Consider the following 18,894-nt stretch of genomic DNA (forward strand, 5'->3'; position numbering starts at 1 on the left):
TTGGACCCTGATCTTACTTTCAGGGAACTTGCAGTGTAAGCAAACTAAGAGACAAGACTTGATGGATGAAATAACCAAACAGTCAGTGCTAGAGTTAGTGATACGCACAATGAGGGTGAAATAAAAGAATGAAAGCCCATGGATATTTTTAAGGGAGCTCAACTTCCAGATTCTAAAATTGATCAGTCTTTCATATTTTCTTCCTTCCACTTTACAAATGAAAGGTACATCTCTTGGCCATCCCAAATAGTACATTGTCCTGTGGTTAGAGGCCTTCCAAAGAGGCACCAAAGAGACAAATCAGAATATTGGTGAGATTGTTGAGAAGACAGTGACTCCAGTTACTGATTAACATCTTTTCACGGATCAAGTGGCTTCCAGTCCTTAATTTTCAACAAAATTGAAAGACTTGATTAAGTTGCTAGCTGATTATTAAAAATAATTTTCATAAAAACTAGAAGTCAAATGCCATTATTTTCCAGAAAGTTAAAAAAATCATGATAGATTATTGTGATTTTTTTGGGGGGCATGTAACTCAAAGAATTAAGATAATTTGATGGCATTACTATAATAAAACTTCTTTCATTCCCATCTACTTATTTATGTAAGTTTTCTTAGCATTTATATTTATAAAAATGAAAAATAGGAATAGAATAGGAATACAAAATTTGCAGTAAATAATATTCACTCATAGACACATGAACTAATTGAAAATAAGAAAACCTCATCCATCTTATGAAGGGTTACATTTCTGATTCTTTTCCTCCTCGTCTCCTTTCCCCTTTTTAAATAATCAGTTTGTTCTAATCAGGGTGCAAAAATAGTCTACGCATTGTATTTGGTTGGTATGTCTCAAGTCTCTTTTAATAAAACTATACTCCCCTCCTGCCTTTTTTCTTTGAATTTGCTATGAAGTTATTATAGAAGCCAGGTCTATTAAATACTTTCATCTAAAAATTCTTTATAATTTGGTTCTTTCATTGTTTCCCATCGTGCCTGTGTTCCCATAATACTCCTGTGTTCCGCCACTCTGAACTCCTCACCTTTTCTTATTCTTTTCACATTCTGTCGTATCTCCATGTTTTGGACAGTGCTGTGCTGTTTCCTTAGACTCTATTACTTTCCTTCTTTACCTAGTCTTCCTGCCCTGTCTGCTGAGCTGTTAGGACATAGCTGAAGCATTATCTCCTCTGAGAAGTCTTCCCAGATTTTCCCAGGCTGAGTTAGGTCCCCTTCTCTATGAGTTAGAGTCCTGAAAGGAAACGGGTAAAACTCTCAAAATAGGTGAAAGAGTGTCATAAAGGAACTACTTACAATGCTTGGGTAGGGTTAAGGGAATCCAACAAGGAATAGTGCAGCACCTAAGGACTAGCAATAATGGGATGTTGCACCATCTTTGGGTCAGTAAGGCCGAAGAGAGAGAGTAGTTATGGGACCCCAGAGAGACCCTCACTGTTTCTTCTCATTTGCTGAACCCGGTTTGAAGCCAGAGGGCAAGGGAGCCCAGTTTATGTAGTCCATAAAGGTCGGCCTCTTAGGATAACTTAATCACAGTAAAGGATGGAGAATGAATCTGAAGGAGCAAATATTTAAACATCCAGCACACCTTATTTATGTTCCTACAGTGCTTTAGCATACTTCATTGTATCATTTATCATATTGACTTAAAATTCATTGGTTGTATTGACGTTTTCCCCATAGCACTGTGAACTCTTTTGTAGCTCTGAACTCTTCTTCATATTTGCATACCCACAGTGCTCATTAGATATTCGTTATTATTTAAATGAATAGAAGTTTAAAAAAGAGATGGATGAGATACATAATTTAAAAGGTCTGTCCTACTTAGTGGTAATGTGTGATGATTTTTATTTCAAAAGAGAGTAAATCTAATAATTTTTGCTTTGTTTGGCAGTTTTGATGCTTTTGCAATAATTGGCTCATTCATTTTGGTTGAAGAGAGGCCAGGGATTAATTTAGGCCATAGTAGAGAGCTACTTTATTTAGAACGGTTATAATGCAAGACTCTGAGTTGGCTGCTTAGTGGCCTGGTAAGTATATTTATGTACTTTCTTTTGCTGTAGGAGAATCATGATGCCGAGAAAGAATCTGTAGAGGCTGTAAGACCAATTATGTTGACTTCAGGAAGAATGTGCCTTACTTGGTTATTACATAGCTTTTTCAAATCTCTTAAATATATGAAAGTTGGTCTGTATCTGGAAAATCTACCCTTACTGCTGGCCAAACAAATTCTTCCCCTCCCCCCGATTAGTTGAACTAATTATCATATATTTGCTATAAAGGGTTGTTAGAATTCCTGCCTAAAAAATTGCTCCAGAACTTAGAGCCCTAAAGCACAGACAATAATTTTATCATCTCTCATGGTTAATGTGGGTTTAGGAGCTGGGTGGTTTTGGCTCAGAGTTTGTCATCTGTTTTGTTCAGATGGTGGCTGGGGCTGGAATAGCTGGCGGTTGGCTGGACATTTGTCTCTCTTCAGGTCATCTGAGAGCCTCTCCATGTGGTCTCTGCATTAGCTAGTTTATGGCAACTCTGGGCAGTTACACTGCTGATAGGACTGGCTCAGGGCGCCAGCAGGAACTGTCTCCGGAACAAGGAGAAAACTGCGTTGTCTTTTCTGACTTAGCCTAGGAAGTCCTAACCGCGTTTTATTGGTTACAAGCAAGTTAGTTACCAGCTCTTGTAGATTCAAGGGGAAAGAACATAGATCCCATCTCATGATGGGAAAAGTGTCAGAATTTGTAGCCATTTAAAAAACTGTCATGGGTGGCAGTGGCAGTAGCTGCTGCTGCTACATTTTGTTTTTTGGATTGGACTGCATACTCTTTGGTGTCCTAATCTAATAGAAACCATTTTCCAGCTTTTGTAATTTAGTTATTTTATGTTCTGCCTTTGAAGTATCCAGGGATTTTATTTCAGAGCACTTAATACACGGCATAAACATTTTCAACAGCTTCCGGAAGAGTTATGATAGTTTGTTATTAAAGTATAAAAATCCATAAATTATTTTGGTAAAGGATAAAAAAGATACTCAGTGGAGACAGAAGCAGACTGATAAAAAGAAAGAAGGCACATACTATTTGAATAAAATAACTCATGCAAATACATGAATTTATTTAATTCTCTGGAATTATTTTTATATTGAAAACATATAATTCAGGGTTAAGAATCAAAGCATTTTAGTGCTCTCCCATTGGGTCTGTATTGTTTTTTCTTAACCCTTCTATAATTCATTCTTCACAGAGCAGCTTCATAAATTAAAAAAGGTAAATTGGATAATTTTACTTCTCTGCTTCAAACCCTCCAGTGGCTTCCCATTATACTTTGTATGAAATAGACATATTTGGACAAGATCCTGTATAATCTGGTGTTGACTGGTCTTTCCTTTGCTCATTATGCTTTAGTCACATTGATTTTGTTTTAATTTCTTGAAAAGGCCGATCTCTCTCCCGCCTTGGGGCCTTTATGTTGTATTCTTCTTTTTGCAGGGGTCTTCTTTCTCTTGTTGCATATTGTTTTCCACGTCAGTTTAACTGTTGTTTCAAATAGTTCCTAAATACTGTGTCTAAAGTAGCTTCCACCCTCATTAGTCTCTATTACAGTATCCTGTGAACTTAAGAGGACTTATTATAATTCATTTTCATATTCATTTCTTTACCCGTTTGTCTTTTTTAAAGTAAACTTAATTTTAGATTAGTTTTAGATTTACAGAAAAATTGCAAAGATTACAGAGAATTCCTATATATTCCACACCCAGTTTCCTCTGTTATTAACTCATCTTTTGTTAGTATGGTACATTTGTCATAATTAATGAACCAATACTGATACATTATTATTATTAACTAAAATCCATACTTTATTCAGATTTCCTTTTCCAACCTAATGTTGCTCATTTTCTTTTTCCTTAGTTTTTATCTAATGTTACTCATTGTCTTTTATCCCTACTAAATTGGGAGCTCCTGCAGTGCAAGGACTGTGTGTGTTTCATTCACTAGTGTAATGCTAAACATTTAGGAGGTACTCTGTAAATATTTCTTGAAAGAATAACTATTAGAAAGATATCTTGGAGTTTATAGTCTAACTTCTTCACTATTTTAGGTGAGTAACTGCTCAGGGAGGTCATATGTGTCTTCTCTAAGTCCCATGGCTACTTGGCAAGACCCAAGACTCCAAGGTGGTACTAGAAACCACATCTTGTGGTATCCAATTTGCTATACAGTCATGTGCCGTGTAACAACATTTCGGTCAGTGATGGACCGCATATGTGCTGGTGGTCCCATAAAATTAGTACCATATAGCCTAGGTGTATAGTTGGCTACACCATCTAGGTTTGTGTAAGTGCACTCTGTGATATTTGTACAGCAGTGAAGTCACCTAATGACACATTTCTCAGAACATATCTCCGTTGTTAAGTGGTGCGTGACTATAGAGTTGAGTTTACTGTGAAATTCATGAAGCTGATGAAACTCTGGAAATTAATGAAGCTTAACTTTCAGGATCCTATCTGAGGGCCCAGGAGGGACACTAGTAATCAGTTCACATGGTCACTTTTAAAAAATGTTTTTTTGGTATGTATTATATACACATAAAAAGTGCAAAGATTTTAAGTGTGCAACTTAAGACTTTTCATAAACTTAACACACTTCTATAACCAGCACCCGATCAAGAAACAGAAAATTTCCTGTATACTGTCACATAGTTATGAAGAATTTGCAAATGTAAGATATCTTAACCACAATCAGTTAAGATTGCTGTTTCTTTTTACACTTACTTCCTGTCTATCATACTTCTCCTTTTGTTGGTGGTATTGGAATGGCTGTAGGCATTTGGGGCATCTAGCAGTGGGGAAACTGACTCAGGGATACATTTAGTTGGGTTTTGGTAGCTTATGTTTATGTGATTCACAGTCTCTTCATGTATAGTCAAGGTATTGCTAGCTATCCCAGTATGGGGATAGTTTCTAGGAATATTACACATTGTGTTAACTCACCTGGCATTATAACATAAACATGCAGACCTAGAGATGGTATAGTGATATGAGTGTGTCCCATGGCATCTGGCACCTAAAGTATGTGGTTAGTGGAGGAAAAGCAAAGTTTGATTCCAGAAGCCAGTCTGTGGAAAATTCTTCCATATCTTAAAGCTTCGTATGAAAGAGACTTAAGAGTTTTCTCAAGTTTGACCACTATCCTAAAAGTTTACATAACATACTAATAATGGCCCTGTGCTAAAAGAAACTTTTCTAAGCCATCAACAACAACAAAAATTTGTTCAACTATGCTAGAGATAGGACTGAATTGTTTTTCTGTTATCTCTATCGAAAATGACATTATATAACTTGTGAGAAAGTGTGATACTGGCATAAGGGTTGACATTTAGATCAATGGAATAGAATCGAGAGTCCAGAAATAGGCTAATACGTCTGTAGTCAGTTGATTTTCGACAAGGATGCCAGGACAATTCAATGGGAAGGGTTAGTCTTTTCAACAAATGGTGTTGAAACAACTGGATATCCACATGCAAAAGAATGAAGTTGGACTGCAACCTCACACTATATACAAAAGTTAACTTAAAATGGATTAAAGACCTAAATGTGACAGCTAAAACCATAAAAACTCTTAGATGGAGACACAAGACCTTGGATAGGCAATGATTTCTTAAATATGACACCAAAAGCACAAGCAGAAATAGGAAAGGAAAAAATAAAGTGGGCTTTATCAAAATTAAAAACTTGTGCCACAAGGACACTATCAAGAAAGTAAAAATACACTTCGTAGAGTGGGAGAAAATATTTGTAAATCATATAACTGATAAGGAGCTAGTATCCAGAATATATAAAGACCTCTTACAACTTAACAACAAAAGGACAAACAGCCTAATTAGAAAATGGAGAAAGGATTTGAATAGACATTTCTCCAGAGAAGATTTACCAGTGGCCAATAAGCACGTGAAAAGATGCTCAATATCATGCATGAGTCATTAGGGAAATGCAAATCAAAACCACGAGATACCACTTGACACCAACTAGAAGGGTTATGATAAAAAATGGGAAAATGACAAGTTTCGTCAAGGATTCTCATACATTGTTGGTGGGAATGTAAAATGGTTCTGCCACTGTGGTAAAAAGTTTGGCAATTCCTCAAAAAGTTAAACATAGACTTACCATATGACTCAGCAATTCCATTCCTAGGTATGTAACTCAGAGAATTGAAAACATATGTCCACATAAAAATGTGTACACAAATGTTCATATCAGCATTATTCATAATAGCCAAAATAGTTGGGTGAAAACAATCCACATGTCCGTTAACTAACTGATGAATAGATAAAACAAAATGTGGTATATCTATACAATGAAATGTTATTCAGCCATAAAAGGGAATGAAGTACTAATACATGCTACAACATGGATAAACCCCAAAAACATTATGCTGAATGAAAGAAGCCAGACAGAAAGGGTCACATGTTGTACCATCCCAGTTGGCAAATCTCTTATGGAGACATAAAGTTAGATTAATGGTTTCTAGGGGACAGTGGGAGAGGAGGATTGGGAGTGACTGCTAATAGGTATAGGGTTTTCTTTTTGGGGTGATGGAAATGTTCTGGAATTAGATAGTGGTGATGGTTGTACAGCATTGGGAATATACTAAAAACCATTTAATTGCACAGTTTAAAATGGTGCATTTCGGGGCCTGCCCAGTGGTATAGTGGTTAAGTTTGCATGTTCTGCTTTGGCGGCCTGGGGTTCGCCGGTTCACATCCTGGGTGCGGACCTACGCACCACTTGTCAAGGCATGCTGTGGCAGGCGTCCCACATTTTAAGTAGAGGAAGATGGGCACGGATGTTAGCTCAGGGCCAATCTACCTCAGCAAAAAAAAGAAGAGAAGGATTGTCGGCAGATGTTACCTCAGGGCTAATCTTCCTCAAAAAAAAAAAGAAAGAAAAAAAGGTGAGTTTCATGTTATGTGACGTTTACCTCAATAAAACATGTTGCAGATAAAACCTATCATGTGGGAAGAGGTAATCAAAGAGTATGCAGCCAAGAAACTAGAAAAAGTATTATAGGTTGGTGTCAATTAACAAAAATATTGTTTTCTGGTTTTTATGATGTTTGTGATATTTGTCAGCTAGTTAAAATTTGATTTATTTTCTCATTCTAAATTGAATATTTGCTTTCATACCTAATTTTGTATTCTTATTCTTGAAGTGGAGCCCCCAAACTGTATAAACTCTAGGCTCCACAAAACCTGGATGCCCAGGATATATGTTAGCTTCAAATAAAAATCACTCAAGAACTATGTTGTCTTTTTAAGCATGGGGGATTAAACAGACATTTATTTCTATTCCCTCCCCAAACTCCATTTGATGAGAGTAAACGGATAAAAATGGCATATACCTACAAGAGCAAGAAGAGCAGAAAAGGAGACAGCAAATAAGTGATATCAAAAAGTTGCAGGAAGGTGGTTGGAGTAGATAATTGAGCTGAGAAAGTAGACTATAAAGTATCTGCAGAGGGGGACACCAAATCCTTGCAGCATTCCAGCTGCTTCCTATCACAGATCTCTAGAAAAGACGCAGGAATTCGAGGCACCAGATCTCCGTGAGGGTGCAGGTGAGATGTGAAGCTGAAAACGGGAAATAGTTTAAAGTCAGTAAAAGGTTCTGTGTGTACCTCATCCCAGGCAGCCAGGTGACTGTTCTTCCTCAAGCCTCGACAAAAGTTAGACTTATTTGTGGAGAAAGTTAACTGAACAGACCCAGGGATAGCTGGCACTGTGGAAGGTGGGGGAGAAGTGCTCACCTGAAAATAACGGGACTGGCAACATCTTAATTGGTGAAACTCCCACCAGTTTCCTTACACTGCTCAGCTCCAAGAACACTAGCAGCCGGTTATGTCTTTTATCCTTTATGAAGAAGTCTTTTCTGGAAAAATTTGGATAGCTTCAGATAAAATACTTATAAAAACAATTGCTCGGGGCTGGCCCCGTGGCCGAGTGGTTAAGTTCGCGCGCTCCGCTGCAGGCGGCCCAGTGATTCGTTGGTTCGAATCCTGGGCGCGGACATGGCACTGCTCGTCAAGCCACGCTGAGGCAGTGTCCCACATGCCACAACTAGAAGGACCCACAAGGAAGAATATACAACTATGTACTGGGAGACTTTGGGGAGAATAGAGGGAAAAAATAAAATCTTTAAAAAAAAAAAAAAAACAATTGTGCACTGCCTAATGACGTTTTGGTCACTGATGGACAGCATACACGACGGTAGTCCCAAAAGATTAGTACCATATAGCCTAGGCTATACCATCTAGGTTTGTGTAAGTACACTTTGTGATGTTTGCAAATGAGGAAATTGCCTAATGACTCACTTCTCAGAACATACCCTCATCAGGTCCTATTTAGAGTCTCTCAGTGAAACAGCTAGGTCACCCTGCTAGACACCCTACAGTGAAGGTTATCAGTTGCCAGGTGAAGAAGGGAGGGTCTCGCAACTGAGTCCTTAAACTTTCACTTTCACATGAAGAATTAGAAATGGCACCAGCTTCTCAAGAGCAGTATCAGAACCGAGAAGACAGTTGAGCAATGCCTGTGGAATTCTGAGGGAAGATGACGTCTAGCCTAGAATCCAACCATTTGCTTAAAAATGAAGGCAGAATAGAGGCGTTTTGGGGCATGCCAAATCTCAAACAGTTATTTCCACTTATCCCTTAGGAAGCTATTGAAGGATATGCCTACCAAAATGAGGGAGCATACTATGAAAGAGGAATGCATGGGTGAGTGTATGCTTGCACACAAAAGGAAGTCCTGGGACTGCCTAAAGTCCAGGGTAGGAGACTGAAATTCTATGCAATGTCTTGTATATTTTTTATTGGGAGAGGGTCTGTATTGGGACTCTTGCTTATAAATGACAGAAAGCCAGACTTTTTGGGGAAAAAAAGCCAGCCATGAGCATTATCAATTTTTTGAGTGTTTGACAATTTTGTAGGTGAGAGAAATGGTATGTTTTAAAAGTTTTGAGTTTGAAAGTCTTTTATTAATGAAGTTGATCACTTATACTGTCAGAACTTTATTCTTTTTCTTGGCTTTGTTAATTACCTTATGGCTTTATTGCTAATACCTTGTTAATAGAAACACTCAAGTTTTAGAGCCGGCTGAGAACAAAGTAATTATTTTAACCTGGCATATATAGACCTTTAAAATGTCTGTGGATTGGCTTCGGGTGGCTACTGTGAATCTAGACACTTTTTTTCCCCCTGGCATAGGGTCCAATTTCATATCACAGAAAAAAAGCTCAGAGAGTTTAAGTGACTTACTCAACAGTGGTCTCCTAACTCCTGTTTTGGTGTGCATTCCCCTGTTGTATCACGCTGTTTTCAGAATCTCGAATTAGTGTAGTTTTTGTTACATGATCGCTTTTAAATTTCTCAAACAATGTGTATAATGATTAAGATGAATCTAAGAACTGATAGGAGTTTCTCTTGAGTGATATACCATGTTAAAATACTTTAAAGTTAAAAAATGTGACTAACCTAAAATAGACATTTCAAATAGTCCTTAGCATTATGGAGAATAAAATTTTTAAAAAATTTTTCCTTCTTCTCCCCAAACCTCCCCCGCCCCGTACATAGTTGTATATTTTAGTTGTGGATCCGTCTAGTTGTGCCATGTGGGACGCCGCCTCAGCATGGCCTGATGAGCAGTGCCGTGTGGGTGCCCAGGATCCGAATCGGCGAAACGCTGGGCTGCCAAAGCGGGGCACACGAACTCAACCACTCAGCCACGGGGCCGGCCCTGAGAATAGAATTTTTACATTTTTTTCTGTTTATGAAGAAAACAGTTGTGAAAAATAAGAATTCTAAAAAGATTCTTAAAGGGTTAAAATCTACGTCTCACACACATTTTATAAATATATATTGTTTGAAATTGCTGAAGATTGAGTATTTCGGGACATCTTGGGTGGTTTTATCTTCTGTGTTGAAATTTTTTCTAAAATGTAAATCTGCTTTTCTTCCCTAGTTAGTAATATCTTAGTGGCCATTTCAGGATCTTGTAGTTTGAATGCATTTTAGTATTGAAGCCCTAAGTAATGTAGGAAATTGGATTGAAGACACGTTACATATTCCTAAGCTTTTAGTTAATTTTGGAGATAAAACTTAAGGACTAGTGTACTTTTCTGTGATGCGTCCCTTGAGCGACTCCTGAGCGTGGTGCTGTATCCCGTCTCTCACTAGGCCAAAACCTACTTGGGGGCAGGGATTTATTTAGGGTAATTTGTATCGAACATGTAAGGAGAATTCACAGCTTATTTATTAAATAATAAAACCTAAGTTTAAGTCCATTAGGATGTATTTTAAAGGTTGAAATTGTCAGTTCTGTAACATTGTTTAAGAAAAATTATAAAATAATACAGATACATTTTGGAAATTCTGAAAATTACTGTAAAGTACTGGAAAAATAAGTCATTACCCAGGGATTATCTTATATTTTGAAATTATATTGAAACAGTTTCTTTTGTTAAAATAGAGAAATTACTGTCTTTTTCTAAGTTTAAAAATAGATTTATGTTGATACGCAGTCAAGGACTTTGCCTTTTTTCTCTGTTTAGAAGTTGACTTTGCTACACAGTAAGGGGGAAAAAGATCAGATTTGCTTTGGGGTAGTGTTATTTGACTTGAACTGAAGAACAAGACTTGGGACTTGTTCTGATATTGTGATTAATCTGAGGTGGCTTGAAGAAATAAATTGTTACCCAGTTTTTGTATCCTTTGTGCATGATTTTGAAAAGTTCTAAAAAACTGAATGAGCTAACTGTATTTGCATGGCAAATTCAGCTTGTACAAAAGCTTATGCAGTGAAAAGATTAATTTCCATCTGTTCCCCTAGTTTCTTAATTGGCTCCCCCAGATGTGATCACTTACCAGTTTCACCTATTTTGTAAATTGCCAACTACTGAAGCCGGGGTTGCTTGTGGTTTTGCCCCTGTCTCCTGGTAGCTTACCCTGTTTTTCCTTTTGGGAACCTCTTCTGTCCCACTCTCAGTCCAAGCCCACCTCCTAGACTCAAGCTGTTCTAATCTCCAGGTGGAGAGAGAAGCATGAGCAACAGGAAAAGATATCAAATGCCAAGTTATGTGGGTGGAGTAGGGTAGAGAGGGGAAGAAAAGGAACACCTGAGGTCAGATTCTGCAGTGACTTCAGTGGTAGGCTGAGGACTACGGATTTTATCCAGTAGGTAATCAGGATTTAATAAACATTTCCAAACAAGGGAGGAATTGTAGATTTATAATTAATTCCCCATTCCTCGCAACCCTGATTGTCAAGCCCTACTTTTTCTCCTTTGAAATCTCTCTTGACCCATCCCTTCCTTTTCCATCCTTACTCATTCCTCTACCACAATTCAGTCCTTATTACATCAGACTGAGATTGTTGCTGTAGTTAACAAATTGTTTCTCTGCTTTTGATTCCTTTGTCCTGTAGCGGGTTCTGGACATGGCTCTCAGATTAATCTTACCGACAGCTTCACTTTGATCACATCTGCGTAGAAACCTATAATGCCTCCCTATTGTTGACAGGATAAGATCCAGACTCAGCCTGTCATTGAAGCTGATCCAAAAATTAACCCAGTTTACCTTTTTAGCCTGTCTTTTCCCTTTATTTAACATAGGTTCTAAAGAACTTGGAATGTTTCTTTTCACCCTCTCAGTATCTTGCCCTTTCCATTTTTTAATTTTGTCTCTGTCTCCTTTTTCCTTCTGGGTTATCCTTTCTTGTCTCCTCTGTTAAAAATCATACTCATTCTTAGAGTTTAGTTAAAATTATTCCTCCCTTGTACAGCTTCTTCAGATGATTTAGGAGCTAGTTTGAGTTCTTTGCTCTGAAATCTCAGAACTCTGCTTGTACTTAAGGTAGTTGTCACTTAATGCTTTCTGCTGCGCTTGTCTGTCTTAACTGCCTTGCTAGATGGTGTAACTTAGTTATGGTGTTTATTTTCCACACAAAGTGGCTTCATATACTTGTGTGCTTGATAGATATTTGTTTTGTTAATTGAGCTTTCCTGTTTTGGACTACCTTTTGTGCTGACTATAACTGTTTTGGTAGTTCAGTTGAGCACTAATTGTTTAGCACTAATTTGATGGTGGTAGTTTTATGTTTCTTAGTCTTGGCTTCCCAACTAGACTATAAAATTCTTAAGTGCAAAAAACATGTCTAATGTATACTCCCTGAATCCTTCCATAATGTATGCATAATATTTTTCATTTTTAAAAATAGTGCAGAGATGCCCCTGTCTGGCGTGAAATATTTGACAACTGATTATTGGACTTGGACTTTTTAAATAACTGACAAAGTTAAAAAATATGTTTCTCAGGACTCTAAAAACACACATATTTGTATGAAAAAGAAGTAAACACAAATACAGAATTTCTGTAGCTTTAGATTAGGTTATATTTGAAGGAAACAGAGGTTCAAGTAGCTTTTTTTTTATATAAACACAATACAATGCTGTTTTCTATCATTTTAATTTTCCTTTGTTCAAATAATCAAAAGCTTATCTACGTGAAATAGTTGTATTTTATAGAAATTGTTCTGTGATGAGTGTCTTTTTCTATGTTTGAAATTTGAATTTGGTGGGATAGTTGGTTTTATGGCAACTCGTGTTTTCTTTGTGTTGATAGTTTGTTATAATGTGTCCTTTTTTTGAGTGGATTTATATATGTATATTTGAGAATTATATACTAATGGCAATTGAATTGAATAATATTGTGTATTCTTGTGTCTTTGTTTTTGCCCAGTAATTCTCATTTTTTTAAAACCACAGAAAAATCAGTACCTTCCATGTTGTGTTATGAGGCTAATCATTTTTGAGTATTTCAACATAAATACATAAAATAAATAAATACATAAGGACTTGTGACAAAAATTTTCTTAGATTGCATGCCTGCCTGGTTTTATAACAGGTAAATGTTAATAAAAAATAAAACTGGTAATAGGGTCTGCTTTTGAAGTGGAATTTGGCAGTTTCTGTTCAATTCAGAGGCTTTAAGTACTAGGCAAAGAACAAAAGGAGAAAATCTGGTACTTAAATATAATAATTTAGATTAAAAATAAGGAACTCTTTGCTCTCTTATTGTTTTTAAAAATTGCAAATATGTTCCCTATAATTTGGATTTTTGAAATTTATTTTAAAAATCTAGAAAAATAAATATTAAATGTTTTAATTTTCATCGTTTTAGTTACCCAAGTATTTTAAGTCTACATGCTTACTGTAAAAATTTCAAATGGTGTAGAGGTATATAGAGTAAAAAGTGTAGGTTCCTTCTCGTACCTCATCCTACTTTCTTGCCCAGAAATAACCCCTGTTCATAGTTCAGTGTATAAGTTTTCTGGGTTTGCTCTGTGTGTTTGACTTATACACACTCACACAGTGTTTGTTTTCTTAATAAAACATGGAAATGGAATCATATTGTACCAAGTGTTCTATGACTAGCTTTTTTCAATTTGTCTTAAAGTTATTCTTTTTTAACCGTAGTAAGGATAGTATAAAATACTATGTAGTAATTAAAAATAGAAGACTCTTAGGGCCAGCCCCATTTGCCTAGTGGTTAAGTTCAGTGCACTCCACTTCAGCAGCCTGGGTTCAGATCCTGGGCTCAGACCTACACTACTCATCTGTTAGTGGCCATGTGGCGGCAACTTACATTAAAAAGAAAAAAAAGAGGAAGATTGGCAGCAGATGTTAGTTTAGGGTCAATCTTCCTCAGCCAAAAAAAAAAATAAAAAAATAGAGGACTCTTGTCTTCCATTGCTGAGTATTTACGTTGTCTCTTTTTAGCAATAGTGACCCAGTGAACGTTTTTGCATGTGTGTCTTTTGTTTCATGTTTTAGTGTATCTACAGAATATAGTCCTAGAATTGCTGAGTAGGGTAATTGTGTTTTGAATATTGTCACATCCTGCAAAATTGCCCTCCAAAAAGGATGTATTAATTTACATTCGTGGCCATGCATATTTAAAAAATTCTTTTTTTTCTTGTGACCCTGAAAATGCTGTTTTTTTTTTTTTTTTACTTTTTATTATGATAGTTTACAACCTTGTGAAATTTCAGTTGTACATTATTGTTTGTCAGTCATGTTGTAGGTGCACCACTTCACCCTTTGTGCTGAAAATACTGAGTTTTAACAGATCTTTTCAATTTTTGCCAATTTGGTGGGTTAAAAATGTTACCTTGATATTTGTTTTAAGTTTAATTTCTTTGATTCTTAGTGTGGTAATAATATTTTCATATTTTTATTTGCCATTTCTATTTCTGTGAATTCCATGTTCATATTGTTTTAACCATTTTTCTATTCTGTCTGAATTTTTTCTAATTGGTTTGTAGAAGCTCTTTATGTATTCTGGATATTAATCCTTTGTTAGACTCCATATTTTGTTTCTGTCGTTTCTCTTTTAGCTTTGTGGTAACTTTTGCCATACAGAAGTTATTAGTGGTTAATTGTTGTGATGAGATTCAAATTTAATATTGCATGAAGATCAAATCTGTCATTATAGAATTGGCATTATTATAATTATTATGCTAGGTTTTCACTTTTTAAGAAAAGTTGTAGAAATCTTGTTTTTTTTTTTTGAGATTAGCCCTGAGCTAACATCCGCCACCAATCCTCCTCTTTTTGCTAAGGAAGACTGGCCCTGAGCTAACATCTGTGCCCCTCTTCCTCTACTTTATATGTGGGACCCCTGCCACAGCATGGCTTGACAGGTGATGCATAGCTCTGCACCTGGGATCTGAACCCGTGAAGCCCGGGCTGCCAAAGTAGAACATATGAACTTAACCACTGCGCGACTGGGCTGGCCCCAAGTTGTATAAATCTTAACTGATCATAGTTTTATTTCATTTTCTTGCTGTTACTATAACATGGATACTTAAAAATCATCCGTCTAAGTATAGTTACATACAAGCCTCCTTTTATTCCTCATTTTAAATTATAAGGACAGTAATTTAAATATTTGGATTATGTCAGATGATATTGAAATGACTCAACTTTTTTTAGAGTTGATTTCACACTTCTTCACAGAGTTGTTTTCATTTAGAATTGATACATTTTTCTAAGAAATGAATGCCTAGAAAACCTGTCTATTTTCTGTGAAGAAACAGGAAAAGGAAAGTGAAATCTTGTATCACTTTGGACTAACGGCTCTCTTTTCTGATGTTTTAATAAGCATATAGTTATGCTACTTACAGAGATTCTAAGCGTATACATGTAGAACTTTTGTCTCCTCTGGGGCCTGCCCTGTGGCTGAGTGGTGGCCCAGGGTTTCACTGGTTTGGATCCTGGGCTCGGACTTAGCACTGCTCGTCAGGCCATGCTGTAGTGGCGTCCCACATAGCAGAGCCAGAAAGACCTACAACTAGAATATAAATAGACAACTATGTACTGGGGGGCTTTGGGGAGAAGAAGAAGAAGAAAAAAAAGAAGATTGGCAACAGATGTTAGCTCAGGTGCCAATCTTTAAAAAAAAAGCAGAAAACTTTTGTCTCCTCAACAATTTTGAGCATATTTTATGTGAAGGTACTCTGGAGGAAATTATGTCCTAAATAAATTAGTAAACTAATTCTGGTAATATTTAATCCCTCTCAAAATATGAATTAATGAAAACTGAAAAGTAACGAAAAATTCATCTTGACCAAGTACATTTTTTCTGAGATTGTGAGGGTGATTTAACTATGGAAAACATGTTATGTGATCACATTAACAGAATAAAATAGGAAAAGCATATCTTCATCATAATTGATGCAGGAACAGATTTTAACAATTACTTATGTTAAAAACTGCTTAGCAAATCAAGCTTAGAAGAAACTTCCTTAACTTGATAATGGGTTATCTACTAACATCTTAAAAAATTATACTGAATGCTCAAATGATAGAAGTATTAGCTTTAAGACAAGGAGTAAGAACAGAACGTCTAGTATTACTGCTTGTGTTCATCGTTGTACTGGAAGTCATAGGCAGTACTTATAAGACAAGAAAAAGCATATGTAATAATTAGACAGGAAGACATAAAACCACAAATGACGTGAAAACCTGGGGCTAGGGACAGCACCCTGGGATAATGGTCACCGCATTTGAGGCTAGACCAAAAGGAGCCAGCAAGAGTTGCGCTGATCTAATTGTTAAATTTAAATGTGATAAACGTGTTTCTGCTACTGTATTTGATAGTTTGAAGTTTTTCTTTTAGTAAACCATCAAAGTTGTTTGCCTCATTTTTGGGATAAATCACCAGTGAGTCTTTTTGTGTCTAGCAGGAATGGGCATTTTTAGTGTTTAACAGATCAAGCTGGAAATAATTTCTGAGAGTTACTTTAGAATGTCATCACTCTTCCTTGACAAAAAAGCTTTTACGTTTTGGTATTCACTAGTAGTTGGTGAATTTGCAGTTATTTCTCAGTTGATTCTGAGATAAAATATCCTCCGTATTTCTATTTTATGGAACTTTCTGATCCTTTTGCACAGGTGGGATCCTATTATCAGTTTCTGTGACGATTCTTTGTGTATGTGTGCTTAGTATTCTCTATTATCGGAATGTAATATATAAAATCTTTCAAAACGTGATATTTGTATGCTATTCTTTTACCCGTGTCCCTGCCTCTATCTTTGTAATTCTTTAAATAAATATAAGTGCTCACTACTAGATCTTTTACTTAAGTTGCCTCAATTATTTCATGCTTAGATGAGGCTTGTCCTGCAGTAGATTCCTCAAGAAGGGTCCATGGATAGAATATTTCCTGAGTTCTTGCATATTTGAGTACAACTTTTTTTTTTTTTTTTTTTTTTTTTTTGGTGAGGAAGACTGGCCCTGAGCTAATATCTGTTGCCAATCTTCCTCTTTTTGCTTGTGGGAGATTGTTGTTGAACTAACATCTGTACCAGTCTTCCTCTACTTTGTATGTGGTACGCTGCCTTAGCGTTGCTTGATGAGTGGTGCATAGGTCTGGGCCCGGGGTCTGAGCTTCCAAACCCTGGGCTGCTGAAGCGGAGCATGCACACTCAAACCACTACGCCACTGGGCCAACTCCACAACTGTTTTTTTAGTAGCCTTGATACTTGAAGGATCGTTTTGCTTGATGTAAAGCCCTTGGCTTCCACTTTCTTTCTTTGAATTTCTTAAAAATGCCTTTCCGTAGTTGCCTTGTTATGTGTGTTGTTCTTGAGAAATTTGATATCAAACTATTATCATATGAGTAATTTGATCTTGCCTAGAAGCCCTGGGAATTTCTTTGTCTTTAAAGTCTAGTTTTACTAGGATATGTCTCAGCGTTTATTGTTTTGAGTCAGTTTTCCCAGGTATACCATGGACCCTTTCAATATGTAGATTTATTTTCTCTTATTTCTGGAAAGTTTTCTTGGATTATGGTTTTAGATATTCTAAAAATCTTTTATTTCATTTTTCTTTCTTAGAGACTCCTGATTATGTGTATATTGACCTTCTTTGACTCCCTTCCATTTCAACCTCTCTCTCTTTGACCCTTTTTACTTTTTCTTTATCTCATTTTCATTCTCCTGATTGTCTTCCTGCCTTTCCTCAGTGATCCTTGTTAGTTTTTCATTTAGTGATGTTTTCCATGGATACCTTATAATTTCTTTTTCATTTCTGCAATGGTTTTTTTTTTTTTTAAGATTTTATTTTTCCTTTTTCTCCCCAAAGCCTGCTGATACATAGTTGTGTATTTTTAGTTGTGGGTCCTTCTAGTTGTGGCATGTGGGACACCACCACAGCATGGCCTGATGAGCGGTGCCATGTCCACACCCAGGATCCAAACTGGCAAAACCCTGGGCTGCTGTAGTGGCATGCGCAAACAACCACTTGGCCACAGGGCCAGCCCCCTGCAATGGTTTTATCTTTGGTTTCTTTCCTGAGTCTGATCAATTATTGTTGCCTTTTCCTCCTCCTCCTCCTGATTCTTTTCCTCCTCTCCTCTCTTTCTTCTCCTTCTACCCTTTCTATTCTTAGTTTTTGTGCATTTCTAAACTCTTGTTTGAGCATATTCAATTTGGACTGTTTTGTTACAGGTGTTTTTTTTCATTGTGTTTGTTTTTTAGGAGGACGCTTTTCATCAGCTGAAATGTTTTATTTGTATTTTCTGTTTTTATAGTATCTTTGGAGAAGATAAAATTCTTCACAGCGTTTCGTGGCTAATTTCTTGGTGGTTGCCAGTGTTCTTAAGTTACCTCCAAATGAAGTATAGTATTGAGAGTTGTTTGGTGTTTTAAGCATATTATTAATAGCCTCAGAATTGTAGGGACCAGAATTTTGCTAATGATGCCTCTAATTAATGGAAGTTGTTAAATTGTTCATGTTATGTGAACAACAAACCAATGAAGGTAGTTGAGGCCTGGAATTTAAGCTTGCAGTAAAGTGAATATGACACATTTAATGGTTATTCTTATGTTGTATGGTAAAATATATGCTAAGCGATTTATGTAAATGACTGCATTTATTACTGTTTTTACCCAGCTGATACATTTCACCTGGGGTGGAATGATACTGGAGTGAGTATAGAGGGGTCAGTGGAAAGGGCGTTTCTTGCCTCTGCTTCTGTTTTTATACTCTGCTTTCTCTTTGAAGTTGTTCTCGCCAGCTGATTTTTAAGAGAATCCTGACCAACTCCCCATGCCTTGGGTGTAGAGGAGTCTGTCATTAGGGAGTCTCCCTTTTGTTAGAATAATAAACACCATGTACCTCCATTCACCAAGTATTAAGAAATTCTTTGCCTAAATCATCTCATTTAATTCTCAGAGTAATCCTATAAAGTATGTGGGTACAAATATTACCTTGAGAAAATACTCATCCCAGAGAGGTTAATTTTTGCAGGGCCTCAAAGCTAG

General features: G+C 36.6%; 1 protein-coding gene across 2 annotated transcripts in view; it reads left to right on the forward strand.

The window, feature by feature from the left end:
* SMURF2 (SMAD specific E3 ubiquitin protein ligase 2) overlaps window positions 1-18,894 on the forward strand; it is a 115,555-nt gene that overhangs the window by 15,709 nt on the left and 80,952 nt on the right. Inside the window, exon 1 of one of the 2 annotated variants that reach the window (XM_070227043.1) lies at window positions 8,741-8,789. The exons of the other annotated variant lie outside the window; for it this stretch is intronic. Coding sequence (XP_070083144.1) covers window positions 8,744-8,789 — 46 coding nt within the window. The 5' untranslated portion in view covers window positions 8,741-8,743. Of the gene's footprint in view, window positions 1-8,740; window positions 8,790-18,894 lie in introns of those variants that run through there. 2 annotated transcript variants of the gene reach the window in all.

The sequence above is a fragment of the Equus caballus genome, chromosome 11 (genome assembly GCF_041296265.1).
Source record: "Equus caballus isolate H_3958 breed thoroughbred chromosome 11, TB-T2T, whole genome shotgun sequence".
Lineage (NCBI taxonomy): Eukaryota > Metazoa > Chordata > Mammalia > Perissodactyla > Equidae > Equus > Equus caballus.